At 43.8% G+C, this 23,625-nt stretch overlaps 1 protein-coding gene across 2 annotated transcripts in view; it reads right to left on the reverse strand.

The window, feature by feature from the left end:
* The window catches only part of CALCR (calcitonin receptor), a 160,436-nt gene that overhangs the window by 56,624 nt on the left and 80,187 nt on the right, over positions 1–23,625 (reverse strand). The window contains exons 2-3 of one of the 2 annotated variants that reach the window (XM_028750736.2): positions 13,138–13,221; positions 3,525–3,678 (exon numbers count right to left, since the gene is read on the reverse strand). In XM_028750736.2, the coding sequence (XP_028606569.1) occupies positions 3,525–3,678; positions 13,138–13,221 (238 nt within the window). Of the gene's footprint in view, positions 1–3,524; positions 3,679–13,137; positions 13,225–23,625 lie in introns of both variants that reach the window. The other variant, XM_028750737.2, reaches the window with a different exon arrangement.

The raw sequence follows: 23,625 nt of genomic DNA on the forward strand, positions 1-23,625 counted from the left end.
TCCTAAAAACATGTCAAAATCAAATTAAAGTCTAATTAGATGGCTTTCCGCAGGGTTAGGGTTGGGAACAGTAAGTGCCCCACTGAATTGAAATTTCAGCCTTCACAACATAGGAAAACGGCCAAGTAAACAGCTATTTTTGTGGAGGGTCAAGATATTAACTGATATGTATGAAATTTCATATATAGCTATATAATCCCTAGTGTAGTAAAATAAGACCTTTGGAGCAGGCTATATAATCCCTAGTGTAGTAAAATAAGACCTTTTTTTATGAACTGCCCTAGTAGGACAGTAATTGTTCCTTGATAATTTGTCACCCCCTCCATGATGGAACCTGGGGTAGACCACCCCCCGCCCCCCTTCCTACGCCCCTGGGCTTATTGACATTTAAATTGCTTTTGGGGGGGCTTTCCTTCTTTCTGCTCCACGTTGAGATAGTTCATAGCATGTGTTAGTGGTAACCTCTGGACTCTATGCTGGCTTCATGTGAGCTTACTATGATTAATATGCCTTAGTGAGAGAGCCAGTGTGGTGTAGTGGTTAAGAGCGGTAGTCTCGTAATCTGGGGAACCGGGTTCGCGTCTCCGCTCCTCCACATGCAGCTGCTGGCTGACCTTGGGCCAGTCACACTTCTTTGAAGTCTCTCAGCCCCACTCACCTCACAGAGTGTTTGTTGTGGGGGAGGAAGGGAAAGGAGAATGTTAGCCGCTTTGAGACTCCTTAAAGGGAGTGAAAGGCGGGATATCAAATCCAAACTCTTCTTCTTCTTCTTAGGTTTCTTTATCTTTTCAACTAGCTGCCTTATCAGACTACCGTATTTACACAAAGGTAATGCACACCTTTTTTGGACAAATTATGTCACAAAAATTAGGGTGCGCATTAGATTTGATGGCACATTTACATTCACCAGCAAATCCTTTTTTGGTTTCAAGGTTTTGAAAACCGAGGTGGGCATTAGATTCGATGGCGCATTAGATTCACGTAGATAGGGTATTTATTTCTGCATTCTGCTGTGATATATACAAACTCCAACAAAACGGAGACTCTAACATGAAACCCAATTCATCAAGAAGCTCAGTGCTATCACCTGTGGCTTGAATCGTGACAAAGGTTTTTTTTATTATTATCATTACATTATATGTGTCAAGAAGCTTATCAATGTCAGGATCGCCATGTTATCATCATCAGCATCTGCTTTTGTGAATGACCACTGTGAATTATGTAAATAATGTGGTCTTTCAATGAAGGGTGGTATATAAATAAACAAAATAAAATCAATGCCACTGCCTGTATTTTCTGCATATAATTTCCTTCACACAGTTTTACAACCCCCTTCTCCAAACCATGTTACATAATTATCTGTAACTTGGGGTAATACTTCATACATCTGATGAAGTTTACTCCTTTAAAGCTTATTCCATAATAAAATCTATTAGTTTTCAAGGTACCACAAAACTCTTTGTTGTTTTTATTACAGCAAACTCAGCCTCCTCTCTGAAAGTTCATAAAGAAACATAACAGTCAGAATAACGGCTGCTTTTAGATTTTAGGCGATGACAAAAGGTACAGAAATTTGGCAATGATTAAGGAAGAAAATTGAACTTTTCTGCTTGTCTGCAAACATTCCAAGGCAGTTACTGTTATACTTGAAAACAACAACAATTTTTAAAAAAACTTTGTAGTTGTGTTAAGTTTTCCCTTTTCCAAGTGCATTTTTCTCATTATGTGTGAGCATATGAATTCCCCCTAGAAATGCAGAGGTTCTAAAATATTTGTTCAGATGATTAATAAATCCTAACAGCATTCCAATAACAGCACTGTGGTTTCGAACCTAACAACACCCTTCCCCAGAAAATAATCTTTCTTTCCAACAAATACTCAGTTTTCACTCCACTTTGGGATGTGTTTTCTATGAGATGAAATCAGTGGGAAAGATCAGCAGGAGAACCCACCTGCAATGAAAACACGGCAGGGTGGGAGATACATTAGAGGTCTTGTTTTTAATTTTGCAAACATTTGCCATTCTGTAAAATGAGAAACAGTTGCATTTTTCAATACACTACTATACCACGTTTCTCACCCAGGGGAAATAAGTATTTGTCCCTCCCCTCCCCTGGATATTATTCTTGTTTTATGAAAAAGAGTAAACCAAGGTTTATTTCTATATAATGTTATTTGGGGAAGGAATTACCTTCTTATTTGTTATCCCCAGTTATTTGTCTCATTAAAATAATCACTGTTTTTCTGACGCTCCCCCCCCCCCCCCTATCTGGCAAAGTCTCTTCAGTTTAGTTTTATGCAATGCAGTCTTGACTGTGGCATTTGAAATTGACAGCGATGTAATAAAACTAAATGGTCACTTCTAGTTACACAGAATTCATTCTCTGGCTCAAAATGCACTGAGCATTTAAAACAGTATCAAACCCAGCCAGATGGGTGGGGTATAAATAATAAATTATTATTATTAAAAATTATTATAAAGGCCTTCCCCCAAAACACCCAAGGGCCTGTAGTTTGTCGAGGATGCTGAGAGTTTTTGAGGGACCCCTATTCCCCTCCCATAGCTAAAATTCTCAGAGTTGCTTTGAAAGAGGGATTGGTTGTTCAACAATAGTGGGAACTCTAGCTCTGTGAGGGGAATGTGAAGTTAGTATCTCTATTCTATACACACCAAATGGAAACAAGTCCCTTATATTCAGTGGTATTTACTTCTAAGAAACTGACTTGCTGTCAAGCCCTTAGTGTGAGAGCGGGGATATGACTGACACGGTCAAGCTCAAAGGCCTTCTTTTGGCATATGTGCACAATTAAACTGCCCAAAGACAGCACACTTCTTGTGGTTCCTTTTTTTCACATGCCTCAGAATAATCAGAAATGCAGTTTTCCCTGAGGCAGTCTGATGTTGCCTGAAGCAGATCGGCTGCTATCCCTTCAAGATGCCGAGGCATTTTATTTTATTGTTGCAATCTGCTGAGCAGGGTTAAAACTTGCTAAGACGAAGCTTTTAATTAAAGGCACAGTAGTCCTTTCATTCCTGCCCACAATCAACAAAATTTGCATGTCCACCCTCAGCAAGGTAAGCGCTGCAGTTGCATTTTCTTTCTTTTTTTGAAAAAAGACCCTGCCACAACTCAGGTCTGAGGGGAAAAACCCCACAGGAAACACAGGAATATAATGATCTGGCAAGTTTGCCACCCATGTTCTCTGTAAAGCATGGTGAACTAATGACGTCAACTCCTTAAAAGGCTAGTGGAGAAGCAAGAGCCAGCAGATAACATGGTTTTGTCAACAAGCCTGTTTTGAAGACATCTTGCTTCACTGGATGTATCCAGCTCAGTTCCAAAATTAAGTTCTCGGAGGTGTTGTAGGAAAGCTATTGCAAATCTCTCCCCCCCGACCCCATTTTGGAAGCTGATATATCCATTTGCTTTTGTGGGTATTCACACAGGTTATTTTTCTGTTTTTTCATGGTAGTATTTCAGAAATGCATTAAAGTAATTTTAAAGCACCTGTCTTTTCCTTACCTTTTTTCTTGTAAGGAGGCTGCCTGTTCATCCTCTCATAGCATTTGAACTGGGAATCTACTATCTTCTGGCGTATTGCTGAATGTTCAGTTTCTATAGGCTCTAATGTGGGATCAGTATAACTTACAGTAGAAGAGAGACTTGGAGCCATTCTCTGTGCAAAGAGGAAAAACTGTTAATGGATGCGAGTAAAACCAGGAGAGCAACATCAAAAACACGAGGTGCCCATCATTCTTGCTTTTATCTCATTGTATACTTAAATGTTGCTATGGAGATTTTGATGTTTTGCTTGCAAAAACATGTTGTACCTTCTCTCCAGGACATACAAAACACAGGATTAAATATGGCTGTGCAAAGGACTGCTTGCTTTCATTATGAGAGTTTTTATTGCTTCTCCCTATGGGGAAGCAATCTGCGTGGCAACTGCAGCTGAATGGAATGGAAGCTGAACAGTGGTAAGGCATAGTGAATTTCACACACACAATTCCATACTGCAAATACATTTTGGGGGGAAACGGAAGCCCACTGTGAGTCTCCAAATCTTCCCATTGGCAAAAATTGAGTTCACACATTTAAATGTTGTCATTAGGTATTTCCCTAACACCAATGACTGAACTTTCTAAATTACCAGTTTTCATATTCTCCAAGACAGTGCTCGTCAACCTTGGGTCCCCAACCTTGGGTCCCCAGCTACAGCCAGGCTAGTCAATGGTTAGGGATGATGGGAGCAGCAGTCTAGCAACATTTGGGGACCCAAGGCTAAAGAACACACCTTCAAGACATACAGCATGCTACACACTGAAGGGGTTACTAATAATAATAATAATAATAATAATAATAATAATAATAATAAATTTTATTTATATCCCGCCCTCCCCAGCCGAAGCTGGGCTCAGGGCGGCTAACAACAATCAAAATAATCCGACATTCTAAAACATTCATTATAAAATTAATTAAATCAAATTAAATTAAAATCAAATTAATGGCAACCATCAAGCCAAATTCTGTGCATATTGCCGATTGCCAGAGGAGGGGGTCAGGCTGCGCCCTGACCAAAGGCCTGGTGGAACAGCTCTGTCTTGAAGGCCCTGCGGAAGGATGTCAGGTCCTGCAGGGCCCTAGTCTCTTGTGACAGAGTGTTCCACCAGATTGGAGCCGCGACCGAGAAGGCCCTGGCTCTAGTTGAGGCCAGCCTAACCTCTTTGTGGCCTGGGATCTTTAGGATGTTTTTATTTGCAGACCGTAGATTTCTCTGTGGGACATACCAGGAGAGGCGGTCCCGTAGGTACGAGGGTCCTAGGCCGTATAGGGCTTTAAAGGTTAAAACCAGCACCTTAAACCTGATCCTGTACTCCACCGGGAGCCAGTGCAGCTGGTATAATACCGGATGGATATGATCTCGCAGCGAAGACCCCATAATGAGTCTCGCCGTGGCATTCTGCACCCGCTGGAGTTTCTGGGTCAGTCTCAAGGGCAGCCCCACGTAGAGCGAGTTACAATAATCCAGTCTGGAGGTGACCGTCGCGTGGATCACAGTGGCTAGGTCAGGGCGAGAGAGATAAGGAGCCAACTGCTTAGCTTGGCGGAGATGGAAAAAATGCCGCCTTTGTTATAGCTGTAATCTGCGCCTCCATAGAGAGGGAGGTATCGAAGATTACACCCAAACTCTTAACGGATGATGTTGGCACTAATTGCACCCCCGCAAGAGATGGGAGTTGCCCCCTCAATCCCATATCGCTCCGTCCCAGCCAAAGGACCTCTGTCTTCGAAGGATTTAACTTCAACCGGCTCCCACGTAACCATCCAGCCACAGCCTCCAGACATCTGGTCAGTGTATCTGGGGCCGAGTCAGGGTGGCCGTCCATCAACAGATAGAGTTGGGTGTCATCGGCATACTGATGGCAGCCCAGCCCAAAACTCCGGACAAGCTGGGCGAGGGGGCGCATAAAGATGTTAAAAAGCATCGGGGAGAGAATCGCACCCTGAGGCACTCCACACACCAAGGAGTGGCGCGATGACAATTCCCCCCCAAGCGCCACCCTCTGTCCCCGACCAGAGAGAAGCGAGCGCAGCCATTGAAGGACTGTGCCCTGGATCCCCACGTCGGCAAGGCGGTGGTCCAGGAGTTCGTGATCGACCATGTCGAAGGCTGCTGACAGGTCTAGAAGAATCAGCAGCCCCGACCCGCCTCGATCCAGCTGCCTACGGAGATCATCTGTTAGGGCAACCAGAGCCGTCTCGGTCCCATGACCAGCGCGGAAGCCGGACTGGAATGGATCGAGAGCCGATGTTTCACCCAGAAACCTACCAAGCTGTTCAGCAACCGCTCTCTCAATCACCTTACCCAGGAATGGAAGATTTGAAACTGGGCGGTAATTGGATAGATCTAGAGGATCTAATGATGTTTTCTTTAAGAGTGGACGCACCACCGCCTCCTTCAGTTCCCCTGGGAATATCCCGGTGCCAAGGGACAAATTGATGATATCACCCAGGGGGGCCCGCACCTCGTCTGGACACGCTCTAATCAGCCAAGACGGGCACGGGTCCAGAGGACAGGTGGTGGGCTTTCCAGCTTGGAGGAGTCTGTCCACATCGGCTGGGGATATCCGGTCAAAGTGGTCCAATACTGGACCCGAGGACAGTCGAGGGGCCTCCAGTTCCTTTATTGTATCCAAATTGGCAGGGAGGTCATGGCGGAGCAACAGGACCTTCTCCGCAAAAAAGCTCGCAAATGCCTCACAGCTGTGTGTCGAATTGTTATTTAAATTTGGCTGTCCTTCAAGGGACGTTAAAGACCTAATTATACTAAATAATTGCGCCGGGCGAGAGCTAGCGGAGGCAATGGAGGCCGAGAAGTAGGACTTCTTAGCGGCCTTCACTGCCATCTCGTAGGTTTTCATAAAAACCCTATAAGATGTACTACTCTGAGGTTTTGTGAGAGGACAACCTCCTGTGAGTAATTCAGCTTTCACTTTCTGTCCATACAATGAATTTGCATTGTGTGTGTTACATTTAATGAAAACTGCTGTGATTTAAAGCCCACTGGTACACATTTAAATTGTTGGCAAGCACACTATTGGATTCGACAACTTAAGGGACCCTAGCCTTCGTGGAATGAGTAATCTGCTGTTCAGAAGCGGCTGGAAGTGAAATAGCAGGGACCATTCCGTATGTGACTTAAGGGATTAATTCTGTTATTGGGCAAGGCAGACTCGGATTGACTGGAGGTTCTAGACAATTGGGAGTTAGCTGTCAGCGAGGATGGCAGTTGAGATTTGACAGCTGGAGGAGTTGGAGGGAAGAGTGGTTCTGAAGGTATTTTCCCCCTGTGTAAGCCTGAATTCCTGCCTTATTTCTCTGCCTTATTTCTCCTCATATTAAGTACAGTACTGTTTTGTTCAGTTTACCTCCGTAAAGTTTATTATCACTTTCTTTTCTCTCTGGACTCCATCACCTTTATACCAGCCATTCTGCTAACACCCCAAACCTAAGCCCTCCCTCTTTTCTTCTGATACAGTGGTACCTCGGGTTAAGTACTTAATTCGTTCCGGAGCTCTGTTCTTAACCTGAAACTGTTCTTAACCTGAAGCACCACTTTAGCTAATGGGGCCTCCTGCAGCTGCCATGCTGCCGGAGCACGATTTCTGTTCTCATTCTGAAGCAAAGTTCTTAACCTGAAGCACTATTTCTGGGTTAGTGGAGTTTGTAACCTGAAGCGTATGTAACCTGAGGTACCACTGTACTGTGTAGGCTCAAATGTACTGCTAACAAACACTGAGAACAGAGAAAGGGGAGCAGATAGAGAAGAGGCCAAGACTCTTGCCATTTGATTGCAAGAGGACCTGATATGGTTCATCAGTTTACAATGATAAAGAGCTCAAACAGAAATGACTGCAAGCCTTTATGAGTTTCCACAAAGTGTACTGTAATTAGCTAAATGCTGGCATAAAGTAGGAGGGTTTTTTTCTCCACTTCGTTGGCTGTGCTTAATATAATTTGTGCTGGGCAGTAATAGAATGGTAAATTGAAATTACACAAGGCAGACCTGACCATAGATCTCCAGATGTTGTTGGACTCCAACTCCCATCAGCCCCAGCCAGCATGCCCCATGAACAGGGTGATGGTAGTTGCAGCCCAGCAACATCTGAAAGGCCACAGGTTCCCTGTTCCTGAATAAGGAGGATACTTTCAGACCTGCAGGCAGTCATATTTCAGCCACACTGGCCACCCATTGCCTTGGTTTTCAAGGGAAAATGAGAGAGGTTGGCAGCGGTACTAGCTAAAGAGGGCTTGACTGGAAATGGTCTTCCGCTGTCAGGACCAAGAAAGTATAGCAAGCACCATGACCTACAACCAGTGAAGAGTTAGGCACCAGGAATTGATAAGTATATATTTTCACAATGTTCCATTTCAATCCACAGATCCCATTAAATTCAGTGGAAGAAGTAGATTCATGTGTGCAACGCTCTGCACATGAGAATTATCTTACTCTCCTGAAATACACAGGATTCATTTGTTTTAAATGAAATATTTTTACTGAATGCATCAGGGTATTTCATGCTCTCAGGCTGCAATCCTAGGCGAACTTACCAGAGAAGGAGTCCCATTCAAATCAGCGGGACTTACTTCCAACCGAGTAAACATACCTAGGATTGGTCTGTTGAAGTGCCAAGTTATTCCTGTCATTCCCTTTCTTTCCCTCATATTAGGACATCTTGTCCACACAAGAGTTTTGCGTGCACATCTGAGCACATCTTAACTCACTGGACACAATCATTCACCGCTGACTTGTCTGTTTCAGCCATCTTCTTCTGTTTTGAACAAAGCATGTTTTGGGTTTAAAAATATTGTCAAAATTTATGTGCTTTCCTCAGTGGCAGTGGTTCAAAAACCGAATGGCAAATGCACATTGAAAACAACCTATGAAAGATCAGGTGATTTTAATGTTTACTTTTATATTTTGGGCACTTGCCTTTTTTGGAACAAAAGTGAGCAGGTGAATCTACTGCCAGTGTTAAAATATTTCTCTTTGATTATATTAGTCTTGGCTTAAACTAGAGTAGAGCTCTCCCATGAGGAGTCTTGGAAATATGGTTATCTGTCTCTTTCATAAGCCATTCACTTCACCTCTGCGGTTTTATAAAATTTAATGATTTAAACAGAGGTTTGCAGTTGTGCAAGGAGGAAGCATTAACACTTATAGAATTAAATACCAGCTTTTTTCAAAAAGAAGCATTCTATGTCATCTTCCTACTTGCTAACTCTGTATTCAGTTTGACTAAATACTTTTAGATGACCACAAAAATATCCTGGGGATTGAAACATGATATGGAATCACATTAACTGTTGTATTTCCAGTCTTACATTCAGCACTCATAATATTTATTCAAAGCCTAGAGAAACCTATGTAGGTAATAAGTGTTTCAGCTTTCTTTTATTAAGGATTTTGAATAAATGTTATTCATTCATTCGGCAAATCAGTCAACAGTTAAACACCACCATAAATCATAAAACGCCACAACACTTTATGAAAATGCAAGCATAAAACAGACTCGGCAGTGCAGAGCAAAACCTAGGCAAATTCAACATCAAAAAGGCCAGGATAGATAATGTTTTTACCTGTCACTAAAACACATCAAAGTTATGCCAGGCAGACTTTGCTTTTCAAAGTTGGGGGGAGCCAAAACAGAAAAGACCCTGTCACTGGTCACCATCCATCTAACTTTTGAGTGACTAGGGACCAAAAACCCAGTATCTGAGATTGGTTTTAATAGAGTGTATTGATGGAATAAGTTGAAGTATATGGCATTCTTGTTTTCCCACTCTCAGTTCATAATTTGAGATGGCATACATGCAGTAGGAGGAACATTCCTTGCATTACTTTGGGTTTTGAGAAGAAAGTAGTGTTACAGTCTCTTGTCCAAAGTAAAGTGCATAGCTTCAACATACATATTCACATCTTCTGTATCTTGTAATGTCCCCCCCCCCCCCATCCCATCAGGTTGGATAAAATACTGTATCATCACTGAGATCCAAAGAGCTGCCTGAAGCATAGAATGCCCAGTTGATTTTGGTTGTTTGTTTACATTTTCTTTGAATAGCAGATACCCATGCCATAGCATTAATTACCCTTGAGAGTTTCTTCAGTTTCGAGTGCTAGTATTTGAGAAAGACAAATACCACTCCAGGTGTACAGTTCTTTGAATGCCAGTCACTGCATATAATATCGAACAAGATCAGATTAATTACTCCCTGAAATAATGACCATCCAGGGCAATATTTTCAATAGAGGAATGAATGATGTTACCGCATATAAGAAAGTGGAAGAATACCTTGAGCATATAGACAATTATCATTTATTAAAAATAAATGATTCACAGCTTCATAACTGTAATGGTTTTTTTTTAATGTGATGAAAAGGGTCAGCAATAATCTTCCTGAAGAGAACAGATTAAATGATGTCCCATGTGGCAGTTTAGCAGCCGTACATATGATGTCACTCCTAAAAGTCCAAGTAAATGACGTCATACATACGACCACCAAGCCACCACGCATTAAATGATTGTTATAAAAGGTGCATTACTATGGAGTAAAAAAAAACAGATTTCTTTGAATGCTGGCAACCACTTTATACCTAAAAGATGATAGTTGCGTCTTTTAGATTGAAGCAACCGCGCTCCCTGCGAATTAATATTAAGACTTGCTATATTGTATACTCTCAGAATAATTCATAACTAACAATCAACAGCAAAAGGTAATCGAATGGTAGAATTGGAAGGGACCCTGAGGGTCACCCAGTCCAAACCCCTACAGTGCAGGAATCTTTTGCCCAACATGGGGGCATGGTCTTTATGACCAATTCTTTGGATGATGAAAATATCACACACAAATCCTGGGAAAAGAAAATCCTCCCCCCCCCCCAAATACTTCAGACGATGGGCAAGCATCCGAAAAGGCGCCTCCATCAATAATGCAAGCATAATATGGAATATCATTTTTTTTGTGACCTTTAAAGCAGATGCCACATATCAGGTGAGTTTTCCTTCCAACCCTTTTAAAAAAACAGAGCAAGGCAGAAAATCTCTTAATGTCAAACAGAAGGCAAATCTCAAATACAAATTGTAGCTTGGTACGTTTTGTGCATCTTGTCACTACTCCCTCTTCCTCCCCATAATATTTAGCAGAAATGAATAGTCAATGAATCCTGAATGTCAAGTCAAGAGTTTCTGTGCCACAGGCGTGGGGAATTTCACTCCACAATGCCTGGGATTCAGGCAGTGAGAGCAGCAGATCTGGAAGTATATAGAAAACTCCGCAAGGAGCCCAGTCCCCGCCTAAAAGCAATGTGGAGTCCAGCTCTGACTGGGGCAGAGGAAGGGGGGTCACCACTGAGGGGGTGACAAAATGCCGGGCGGCACTCACCGCAGGGCCTGCAGCGCGCCTGAGCCACTCGTCTCTCCTGGGAGTGACGCGGTGGCTTGGGCACTCACAGGCTCTGCACTGCCCCAAACAGTCTGCCTGCTGCCCCCCCCCCCCCCAGCTGTAGGGAAGCTGAGAGGGAGGAGGCAGGCAGACTCTGGAGGCCCCGTGGATTGTCCTGCCCCAGCTGGCCCTGCCCCTGGGCACAGGGCATGCATGCCACCCCAGGTGCCCATTCAGCTTGCTCTGCCGCTGGCTCTGACAAACTGATTACAAGCTAACCTTCTGTTCTTTTATGTGTCTCCATCAAAGGTAAAGGTAAAGGACCCCTGACAGTTAAATCCAGTCACAGACGACTCTGGGGTTAAGGCGCTCATCTTGCTTTACAGGCCGAGGGAGCCAGCGTTTGTCCACGGACAGTTTTTCCGGATCATGTGGCCAGCATGATTAAGCTGCTTCTGGTGCAATGGAACACTGAAACCAGAGCAGTGCACGGAAACGCTGTTTACCTTCCCGCTGGAGTGGTACCTATTTATCTACTTGCGCTTGTGTCTCCATACAGTTTAATAAATAAAAATAAGTATTTTCACCACTCAAAAGAAACTTATTTCAGCAGAAAGGTACTGAACATGTGTGAATATATTAAGAGTATGGCAGTCATATTAGAGAAGCCTACAACTATGACGGTCACTGTCGATTTTGAAAAGAAGGATAAATATATTAAACTACTCAACAGACATGTTAAAATGAAACACTATTAAAAATCCTGTACCACAGGGCAATCCTCCTCACATTTACTAGGAAGTAAGCCTCACTGAGCTCAATGGAGCTTGTTACCATTCGGCAGAGATTGGGGCTGGTGCACAACCTTCGTAACAATACTATCATTCTTTTAAAAAAATCAAGATTACTTAGTTTTAACACTGTGCAGCTGATTTTTGATTTTTTAAAAAAATACAGTTTAGGTAATTTTACTGCAGTGAAAACAGATCACATGTGGGTCCAACAAGCGCTACCTAACCAATTATTGCTAGCTATAATTTAAAATTACACTGCACATTATCTAGTTCTCTACCACCAGCCTCAAGCATTATTATATTACTTTATCTTGTAATTTGTCCATGGAAAAAAGCAGGCTAAGAATGAACGAGGCTGTTGCACTACTGAATAACTGCTTTTAATCAGGTCTGCTAAAACCAACCAACCAACCAACCAACTACCCTTTCAGACTCATTTTATGTCCCAATGTCATTTCAGTCCTGTCACTCATATGATTAAGCAACTGAGTCTAAATTTTAGCTAGAGGTTCTTTTCCTGCCCTCTCTGAAAATATCAGGGATTGGACCTAAGACTTTCCACAAGCAACGTACGCTCTTGCCTTTCCTTAAGGAAGAGGGGTTCGTGAACTTAAGGTTGTAATCCTAACCTCACTTACTTGGGAGTAAGAACCACTGAATTTCAACAGCACTTACCTCTGAGTAGACATGGTTAGGCTTACACAATCACTCAGTTGTCACTCATGCCACCATTGCTGTATTCAAACACAGATACGGGGGGCTAAGTCATGGGGGCCGAGCCTTTTTGGGCCCCCCATGTCCCCAAAATAAGGGGGTGGATGAGGTTGAGTGCAGAGCCAAGCACTGTGTGGCTTCAGTGGCTGACTCCTCCTGCCATGGAGAAGAAGCAGGGAAGCAGCCCATAGTTGGTGGCAGGAGGACAAGAACCTGCTGGCCACTGAGTGCTGCTGCCGCATTCAGCTCTGACACCGACTCCTCCAACGTCCTGACAACATGTGCACATCTTAGAGACATCGGGACTTCAGGACCCAACACCACCCCCTGCATTTCTCCTTCGGAAGCTGGTGCCTCTGCATCGATATCTGGCTGAACCTGGGACCTTTCGCTTGCAAGGCAGAAGCTCTGCACTGAGCCACGGTTATTCCCCAAGTGAACCAGACCATTGCCTTACAAGTATTTCCCAAGAAAGGTAAAAAACAACAACCCAGGAGACCCCCGATCACTTCTGTTCATAGCCGTTTGAATTAGTTAGCCTGATTTTAGAACGAAGTGAACTAGCACAATGCAAGCAGTATCAATCCATTTCACAACAATATACCTGCAATTCTAAAAGCCTTCTGTTATTTTTTTTATTATGCAAATAGAAATATTTGGTTACGCGGTTTGCTTTTACTTACATTTAGTAGAATAATCAATAAGAAGCAACCCTTGCTTTTTTTATCCATTGCAGATCCTTTCTGGAGCAATGTATCTCCCAGGCCCTACTGGGAATTAGAGAAACAATTGCTATCATTAGATTTTATTTATCAACACAATATCCTCATTAAAATGTATACAAGTTTCTTTCTTAAACACAGTGTGCATATTCAGGTGTTACCAGGAATGGCTAACACTTTTCATCCCAACTGCCACATTGAGGATTAGGCAACACGATGACCATATACATACGTAATAGACAATCTTTATAGAATTCCTTCAAACAATAACAAGTTCGAAATGAAATCTTAGACTCAGAGTCTCTGAAAGTCTTTGAATGAAGCGAGGTGCCAAACTTTGCAACACAGGGGTTTGTTTGGATACACTGAGGATTAGCCAGCATGCAACACACTCACAAAACATAACCCACACATGCATATACAAACAAGGAGACCATAGCTGTCCTTCCAGCTCAGCACTGCAATAGGGAGGGAAGTCTCAGCTTACGGTGCAAAGTTGCCTCTTTTACTTCCAGTGCGGCATCACAGCTAGGAGGTATTAGTGCTGAAGAAGTAGGAAACCTACAGATGCACCAGAGGGAGAAGAGGTATCTTTGCAAGCCAAGAGCATGAAGAGGACCCATCCAGTTTTGGGTGTTCCATTGCAAGTGGCATGCCCATGAGTCATGGCTTTTCTACCCCTGCACTAAACTATAACTGAGTGTGATGAAAATGTGCTGAAGAAAACTTCAGACCTGCAGGCTCCCTCCTGTTGTCCTCCTTCACCACAGCTGTGAGTGGGAGAACAGAAGTCTTTGCTTCTGCCTAATATTGCATGCTAAACAGTGGTTAAATTGAACTCTAAAGTGTGCTAATAATGGCTTGTTTAAACATGCCGACTTCATTACCTACGGTCTGAAGTTGATTAATTTCAAAGAAACCTTAGTGATTAACCACAGTTTGTTGTTGCTTTCAGGTGACACAACCATCCACCATTAATCTAAACTGGAAGCAGTAGATTCTAAACTCCTCCTCACAGCAGCACCAGAGGAGGAGAAGTACACAAACCCAGGGGTCTCTGTGGATTGGTACTGTCACACTAAACTATGGTTTAGCATAATGTCAACAGGTAGCCTGAACGTGTGTGCACATTTTAAAAAATGACAATATAGGTGCTAAGAACGTTGTCCCAATATGGCACCTTAAAAGTTTTCTCATTAATTTTTCTTCATAATATGTAATTTGCTAAATATGTCAGTGAAGCACAGAATATGAAATGCCATTTAAGCTAGCGTTGAGCTGAATTATCATGGCTTTCTATTTTCAGCATGAGATTTGCATGTTCAATGAGGGAGAGCCTTTAGTCAAGCGACTAAGCAAATTGCACACTAATAATAAAAAAATCTCTTTATCCTAGTTCTAAACATCACAGTGCAGGCACAGCAATGAAAATGCTCCGAAAGGGGATCTTTAGAACAGAACTATTGGCCCACAGGGCTGATTCCAAAACAGGGAAAGCCACAGTACCCAGGGAACTTATCTGACTCCACCATACCAAAGTTTTGGTATGCCTTTTTATATACTCTCTGTGAACCCGCCTCAACCACCAAAGTGACCAGAAACAGTCCCAATCCCAAGCGCTTTCTGCAGACTTACGGCTATAGGAGAGGAAGGGCTTAGAGAGAGTATAAAAAAGGTCTGTACAACTTTTGCTCAAGGATTTTTCCAAGTTTAATCAGAGAAGCTCAAAGACTGCGTAGCTCCCAAAGACATGAATATTCTGTGGGTTGCACCCTGTGGGATAACTTGGGTACCATACAGTTCCCAGTAGCCACGAAACCCAGTATTAGTGGAGATATTACGCAGATCTCTCTGCTGCCCTAATATACAATTCTGAGTTTGTATTGTACATTGTTTTGTTGTTGTTTAGTCGTTTAGTCGTGTCCGACTCTTCGTGACCCCATGGACCAGAGCACGCCAGGCACCCCTGTCTTCCACTGCCTCCCGCAGTTTGGTCAGACTCATGTTTGTAGCTTCGAGAACACTGTCCAACCATCTCATTCTGTCATCCCCTTCTCCTTGTGCCCTCCATCTTTCCCAACATCAGGGTCTTTTCCAGGGAGTCTTCTCTTCTCATGAGGTGGCCAAAGTATTGGAGCCTCAGCTTCAAGTATTGGAGCCTCAGCTTCACGATTGCTTTAAGTGTGGCTTTTAATTTATTGTACCACCAAACACCTGACTTCAAAGCGAGAGGAAAATATGCAAGTTACAATGTTATCCTAAATGCGTAACTTGCAACTACATTTGGGGATTTAAAAAAATAATAATGTAATACCAGGTGTGCGAGAGGCAGGGTTAGTATTCATCATGGCATGCGGAGAGGGGCATTTAACCCTTCACACCCCAACGGCAATCATCATAAAATCCATCCCACCACAAGCCTAGGGAGCTGGGGACCCACTGGGCTGGTTTTTGTCGCAACAGTGACTAGAGCGTTGACGTAGTTTGTAGGTGTGCATGACGGCATAGTCCCATCCATTTCTTCGGCTGGATGCACTGCAGACCACTCCTTAGTAACTGTGGTTAGGAATGCAACCTGAATAATCTTGAAACCAAATAATACGTTTTTATTGGCTCACAAGTAAGGTAGGCTGCTCCTCACCCCCACCCCCGCTTTGTTCTTAAAAATAAATAAGTAAATTTGTGCTACATGCTCTTTAAGATCACTGGTGCAATAAAATAGTCTAGTAATGTACGTTTTTATGTCTTTAAAGCAGTATGTTCCACATACTTAATTTTTATAACAGTTAATGTTCAGTTATTAAGCCTTTAAGGATACTATTAAATTAAATCACAGTAATATTTCATAACACTTTTTATAACCTGTTCTGGGGGAATGGTCCAGCCAAAATGAAGCACATCTAAGCCGCCATGATTTGTGAGACAGCTTAAAGCACATGCATAACACATCCAGAGAAATCAATGGGGTTTTTCTTTTTTTTTAAGTGCTTAACTTTGAACAGATGTGTCCCTAGCTACTACTTGTCAAATACTTATATATATGTTTGCAGCAGTGAGGCAGGTGTATTCAGTCAAGTGTATTCAGCGATGTGCACACGGAGTTCCTGCATGTTTTGGATCTCTTGTTTACTTCAGAAGAAGATGTAGAGCAGGCATAGGCAAACTATGGCCCCCCAGATGTTTGGAACTACAATTCCCATCACCCCTAGCTAACAGGACCAGTGGTCAGGGATGATGGGAATGGGAATTGTAGTCCCAAACATCTGGAGGGCCGGAGTTTGCCTATGCCTGATGTAGAGCAAGGAGGGGGAAGCTGTTACTCTCCAGATGTTGTTGGACTTCAGTTCCCATCAGCCCCAGCCAGCATGGTCCATGATCAGGGATGATGGGAGTTGGAGTCTACCAACATCTGGAAGGCTGCAGATTCCCCATCCCTGAAGTTGAGAGAAGCATGCAAAGACAGCTGATGACATGGAATGCTGAGAAATAAATATCACCCACCCCACCTCTGAGCAGGAACTGAGGTCTATGGGACCTGGTGCTTTTTAGTGGCAGACATGATGAAGCAGTTGCAGAAGCATGAAAGCTCATGGGTCATGAGATACATGGCTGCTGACTGGCCAGCAGCACTTAGCGCATCAGATCACCCTACTATTCCCCCAGCCACCAGTACTTTCTCCATGGAAGTGAACAGGGCAGGGGCAGGAATGAAACATTTGTATTCACATCGGGCTATCCAAACAGGGATTGATTCTAGCATCACAGTCCTAAAATCACTCTTCACCAAACTGGCCTTTAGCTGCTTCAGACTACAATAATAATCAGCCTTAGGCAGCAGGTCATGGTGGCTGAGGATAATGGGAGTTGTAGTTCAAGACTTCCGGAGGGCACCATGTTGGCAAAGATTCTGGCAATTTACAAATCCTAAAAGAAAGTTGGAAGAAGTGGCATGGGGGTGCCATAGGTGACTGAGAGGGGCAAAATTTGGGATAAATCTACAATGAAAATAATCTCAGGGTAGTCAAAAGAAGGCACGCTCAAAATAGTAATTCAGTGTCATTACCCCTGTAAGATTAGATCCTATATTAAAAATTTTGCTACAGATTTGGGGTAAGGGCACCCATAACTGAGTTAATGAATGTTAGAAACTGATAAACGGTATAATTTAAATAATATTTGGGAATTGAAGGGAAAAATACACGCTGCAGCACTTCTCTTGAACTGTGCCAAACATGGAAATTTCTAGGTTTAGCCTATGCAAACTAGCCTGGCAGGGCTGGTTGAATGCAAGCCATGAAACAATGGCTAGTTATCGACTTTTCAAAGAATAAGGATCCTTGGGTCTGTGCAAAACAAAGTTGCCGTGGTTATTGTGGGTGGATAAAAGTTTAGGATTTAAAACTGGGGGGGGGGGAGAGAGAGAGGCTGTGCCCACAGGAACAAAAGTGTCCTTTTACAGAGGCTTTGAGCAAGGTGTTCTGGGAACAAGGAGGAGGAAATAGGCAGAGCTGATGCGAGGCAGAGGCCATGCATGGCACAACCACCTTGGCGGGCTGGGACAGAGGCACGGGAATGCTCTGCTGCTGTAGGGAACGAACCCCTCTCGAGAAGTAATGCTGTGAACTCTCTTCTTCTCTCTAGACCCAGGAGTATACAGTGGTACCTCAGGTTACAAACGCTCCAGGTTACAGACTCCACTAACCCAGAAATAGTACCTCGGGTTAAGAACTTTGCTTCAGGATGAGAACAGAAATCGTGCGGTGGCAGCGGGAGGCCCCATTAGCTAAAGTGGTACCTCAGGTTAAGAACAATTTCAGGTTAAGAACGGACCTCCAGAACGAATTAAGTTCTTAACCAGAGGTACCACTGTATAGGTGTAAAATAAACCATATACCTTAAAACACTACAGTCTCTACTGTGCCTGAATTCCCAACAGAAACATAACCCTGATTATGCACCTATGACCCCCTAGAATTCTGCTAATGCTTGGGGGTGGCCAGAGTTTTGGTGGTTTCGCAGAAGTTGTCCACTTAAGTGGGGATATTTAGGGGACCAAAAAAAAAAAGGATGGACATGATGTCAAGAAGCTTGTTTCAAAGGTCAATACAAAATAAAGATGACAATCTCAAATTTAGTAATAGCATCCTTCCAGTATAGTTTGAAATATAATTGCATTCATTTAGAGCACTTCCTGACATTTAATTTACAACAAATTAGCAAAAGTCAATCTATGCTTGGAAGGTTCTATATAAATGTTTGCTTGCTTTTGTTTTTAAATTAAATGGTGAATTTTATCCTCAGTGCGGCATATATTTTTCTGCGTGTACAATTTAAAAATTAATAGAGCGAGCCATGTCAGGAGCTGTAAAAAAATGTTTAATGGGCTGTTTAGCAAAGTGATGATTTTGTCCTAATTGAAACTGGGAATTGTTTCTGTCATGTTAGATCAAAGCTCTGAGAATAAGCAGGTCTTAATTCCTAGTGGCTGGGCCTGCATGGGTGGAAATAACTAGATCTGTGATGTGTTGCTCCAATTAGAGTTCTTGCTTTCATCTCTGCTAAATGATAGGAATATAAGGTTGAGTGTTTTGCCAGATATCAAAAGATTTCCTTAACTCAGCTAAATTTCCCAGGAGCAGAAAGGGAAAGCTAATTTTAAATTATATAGAGAAGTGGCAATATTAAAGCCATGTCTTTTTCTGGCTTGGTCTTTTTTTTTTTTTTTTTTTAATCTATACGAGTTGGGGAAGGACATAGATTGGCTTTTACGTTCATTTAAAAATGACTGATTAAGTGAGTAAAGTCTGCTTATGTACCCTACACAATCAGAGTTCTACCACCTGCCTGAGAGCTACCTGCTACCTGTATGGCTCCTATCTGCCTGATTCCTGCTATCTGCCTGTTGGTCCTAAGGTCTAGCTTCCTGCCTCTTGGGCCTGAGCACCTGACAACTAAGCTGTTTGAAACCAAGGTATGACTGTATTTCATTTTGTTGTTATGTATTCCTAATGAACTGAACAATACCATCGGCAGCTATGTGGACTGCTGAGACCATTTATGTTGGCCTTTTGGTAAATAAACTTTTTGCTCACTTTTAAGGTTTTCCCCAGGCCTTTCATAATCCGTGGACTCAGAAATTAGCACCATACATCTTACAAAATATATAAAGGCAGACTAATATTATCCATTCTGGTTGTTTTGCTTTGCTTTGGTTCTTACGTGATTGGTAGCTTTGAAATGCATGCTAAAGAAAACCATTAACTTTTCCAGCAATGCTGTATCAAAATGGAGAGCAAAACAGTGGTTTGTTCTCGAATGTTTTGGTTCCCGAATGCCGCAAACCCGTAAGTGGTTGTTCTGGTTTGCAAACTATTTTTGGAAGCTGAACATCTGATGGGGCTTCTGTGGCTTCTGATTGGCTGCAGGAGCTTCCTGCAGCCAATCAAAAGCTGTGCTTTGGTTTCTGAATGTTTTTGAAGTTGAATGGACTTCCGGAACGGATTCCCTTCAACTTCCAAGGTACGATTGTAAAAGACAAAACATAACCCATCATGAGACAATGATAAACAGCTAAAAATCATTCTTAAAAACCACAGACAAAATGTAACCCCTTTAACAATCCTGGGTAAAAAAAGGGAAAGATTTAACCTGGCACTGAAAGAATTGTAAAGTTGATGGCCACCAAGTCTCTCTCTAGGGAGTGTATTGCAAAATACAGAAAAAGGCCCTCACCTTCATGCATCAATGATGTCATCATGTGATTAACAGGTTGGTGGCCATGCTCACCTATCAAATTTGGCCCATGATGCTGATCCTGATCAGGATTGGGCCTGAGAAGCCATTTCTGTAATACCAGCCCCCCTGGCTACTGAAGCAGCAGCAGCAGCAGCAAGCACACAAGAAATGCACTTCACAAGGAATTTACCTTGCTCAGAAACCCAACTAGCTAAAGATGCTGAGCTACAATTAAAGGTAAAGGTAAAGGGATCCCTGACCATTAGGTCCAGTCGTGACCGACTCTGGGGTTGCGGCACTCATCTCGCTTTATTGGCCGAGGGAGCTGGCGTTTGTCCGCAGACAGCCTCCGGGTCATGTGGCCAGCATGACTAAGCTGCTTCTGGTGAACCAGAGCAGCACACGGAAACGCCATTTACCTTCCCGCCAGAGCGGTACCTATTTATCTACTTGCACTTTGATGTGCTTTCAAACTGCTAGGTTGGCAGGAGCAGGGACCAAGCAACGGGAGCTCACCCCATCGTGGGGATTTGAACCGCCGACCTTCTAATCGGCAAGTCCTAGGCTCTGTGGTTTAACCCACAGCGCCACCCACGTCCCTTACTGAGCTATAATTACTGGGCATCCATAAGGTGCTGTGCAATAGCTGATCAGCAGCAGAAACTCTTGGGATCTAGATAAGCTTCTCTAGTAGTGTAAGAGCCAGGGGCGCCGACTTATAAAAAATATTGGGGGGGCCCATACCGACTTATAAAAAATATTGGGGGGGGGCCCAAGACCTCCAAACCGCTGCTGCTGGGGGAACGAAAGGGGCGAGCCCTGGGCTGCCCCGACCTTAAGTGAACCTGTGAGGGCCCGCCCTTTGCGGCAGCCGATTGGCTGCCGCCGTGGGCGGTGAATATTAATGAGCTAGGGGGAATCCCCGCTTCTCGCGGGGCTGACGCCAGCCCCGCGAGATTGTTGATGGGTCGAGAGCCCGCAACCCCACCCCCTCTCTAGATCGGGAGTGGCTTTGTTTTAACTCATTACTGAATGTATTTTAAAAGGTAACTATCGTCAAACAAGGAAAATAAAAAATACCAACATAATTTTGTGATTTTACAAAGCATAATATAACTAATAATTTTCTTAAATTATTGGGGGGCAGAGCCCCCCCAAATGAATTTTTGAGGGGGCTCGGGCCCCCTCAGGCCCCATGGAGTTGGCGCCTATGGTAAGAGCTCTGGCCAAGTCCATGAATGGCTTGCCTGCCATTTCAGAAACGTGCAATGCCCAGGTTGCCAAAATAGGCCTGGGCACATTGAACAAGTGTGCCAACAAGCCAAAGTGAAATTGGCCTTCCTCAGAAGTAGCACAGTGGAAAGGAAGGCAGATCAAGGGCACAAAGCAGCAGTACATGCACTGCGCAGATGTCTTCTACATCTGGCAACACAGAGGAGGCAATTAACTATATCCAGCCAGGAGGACAAAGACATTGCAGTGGATCAACATTACCAGAACCCCCCTATCCTAGCACTGCTTTACCAAAGGGAAAGACTGGGTGGAGGAGCATATTTGATCTTCCTAACAATTACATGTGCTTCATGGAGAAGCAAGGCTGCTTTTGACAATAAAAAGAAACAAACAAAAACAGAGCGAGGAGGGAAGGGGTTGACTGGCGTTCACTATGCCAAGAGCTTTTTCTCACATGCTGGGAAAATGTACCAAAGGATAATTTATCAGTCCTTTTGGCTTCTTGCTGCCCCTGCCTGCAGATCTAATTCACATTCTCTCACTTACCTTGGCTTCATCCTATCATGCCGCAGCCATTCATACATGATACCATATTTTTTGCACCATAACACTCACTTTTTTCCTCCTAGAAAGTAAGGGGAAATGTCTGTGCGTGTTATGGAGGAAATGCCTACGGGTGGCATGCCTACGGATTTTCCTCCTCTAAAAACTATGTGCGTGTTATGGTCGGGTGCGTGTTATAGAGTGAAAAATACGGTAAATATAGAAGCGGCTCATCTAAGATCTGCTTTGCCCAGCCCATACATTAAGTCCTAGCATGCTGTTTGCCCTTTTATAAATGTTCAAATGTCGTAATAGTAGTAATCAAGGTTGTCCCACTCCTAGGGATTTCAAAAGACAACAATCTGTATTTCCATATGGTAATTTGTATGCAGCAATTTGCCACCGGCAGTCTGATGTTTGGCAAAGGCAGAAATCAGGCTAATCAGCATCACACACACCTGTCAAGCAATACCTAACCTTGAAAGGTGGCAGGGGCCAGCCCCAGATGGCTTGCTGCCTGAGGCAGTTTTCTCACTTTGCCTAATGGTAGGGCAGGTTTCGGGGGACACGGGTGGCGCTGTGGGTTAAAACCTCAGCGCCTAGGACTTGCCGATCGAAAGGTCGGTGGTTCGAATCCCTGCGGCGGGGTGCGCTCCCGTCGTTCGGTCCCAGCGCCTGCCAACCTAGCAGTTCGAAAGCACCTTCAGGTGCAAATAGAAAAATAGGGACCGCTTACCAGCGGGAAGGTAAACGGCGTTCCGTGTGCTGCGCTGGCTCGCCAGATGCAGCTTGTCACGCTGGCCACGTGACCCGGAAGTGTCTGCGGACAGCGCTGGCTCCCGGCCTATAGAGTGAGATGAGCGCACAACCCTAGAGTCTGGCAAGACTGGCCCGTACGGGCAGGGGTACCTTTACCTTTACCTTTTAGGGCAGGTTTCAAAGGATGGCAACCAAAGGTATGCCAAGGCAGGCAGGCAAACAGGAGGAATAGGTACAGGAAAAATATGTCTTCAACTGGTTGCTGAACAGAAAAGTCAGCAAGGTGAAATGTCTTGACATATGGAGCTCCATCTCTGAAGATGCACATAGTGCCACCACTTGCCTTTCCTTCAGATTCCTCCTATAAGCCTACCTTTCCTGGACAGCTTTTGCCTTAGCCTCATCTGGGAATGAGGACTGAGAGGATGTGTGTGTGTGTTGTTGTTTTTCTGTTGTGCTTAAGTGTCAAACAGTTCCAAAAAACCAATGCAGAGGAGTACACTGTTAAACTATACAAACTGTACAATTTAAAGGGCAAATAATGATAACTATAAACAGCTGCTGTTACTATTATTTACTTAGCTAAACAGGGATTCTAGCATTTTGCTAATCTCTTTTCCACACCCTCAAAACATTTAAGTTTTGCATTGGCTCTCCAATGACAGAGTGTGGCGTGACCCCTTCCATATAGTATCTGTCTGAACAGAAGGGGAATTTCAAATTAATTTGGCATTTGAAACAAAGAAAGGCCTCAAGTAATACAGTGGTGCCTCGCAAGACGAAATTAATTCATTCCACAAGTTTTTTCTTCTTGCGAGTTTTTTGTCTTGAGAAGCACGGTTTCCCATAGGAATGCATTGAAAATCAATTAATGCGTTCCTAGGGAAACCGCTTGCCAGGCTGGCGGTGCGGAGAAGGGCTTTTCTCCCCACCGCAAGCCTTCAGGACAGGTACGGGAACAGAGGGGAAGGCGTGCAGCGCTTCTCCTCTGTTCCCGGGGCTTGCGTGGGAGGAGGGTTTTTCCTCCCCACCGCCAACATTCAGAACAGCATTCTGAATGTTGGCGGTGGGAAGGAAAACCCTCCTCCCACCCCAAGTCTTCAGGAAAGCCATCCGAAGCCGGGCGGCGGGAGAAGGTGTCCCCGCCCCGCCGCCCGGCTTCGGAGCTTCGTTCCGATG

This window comes from Podarcis muralis, chromosome 12 (genome assembly GCF_964188315.1).
Source record: "Podarcis muralis chromosome 12, rPodMur119.hap1.1, whole genome shotgun sequence".
NCBI lineage: Eukaryota > Metazoa > Chordata > Lepidosauria > Squamata > Lacertidae > Podarcis > Podarcis muralis.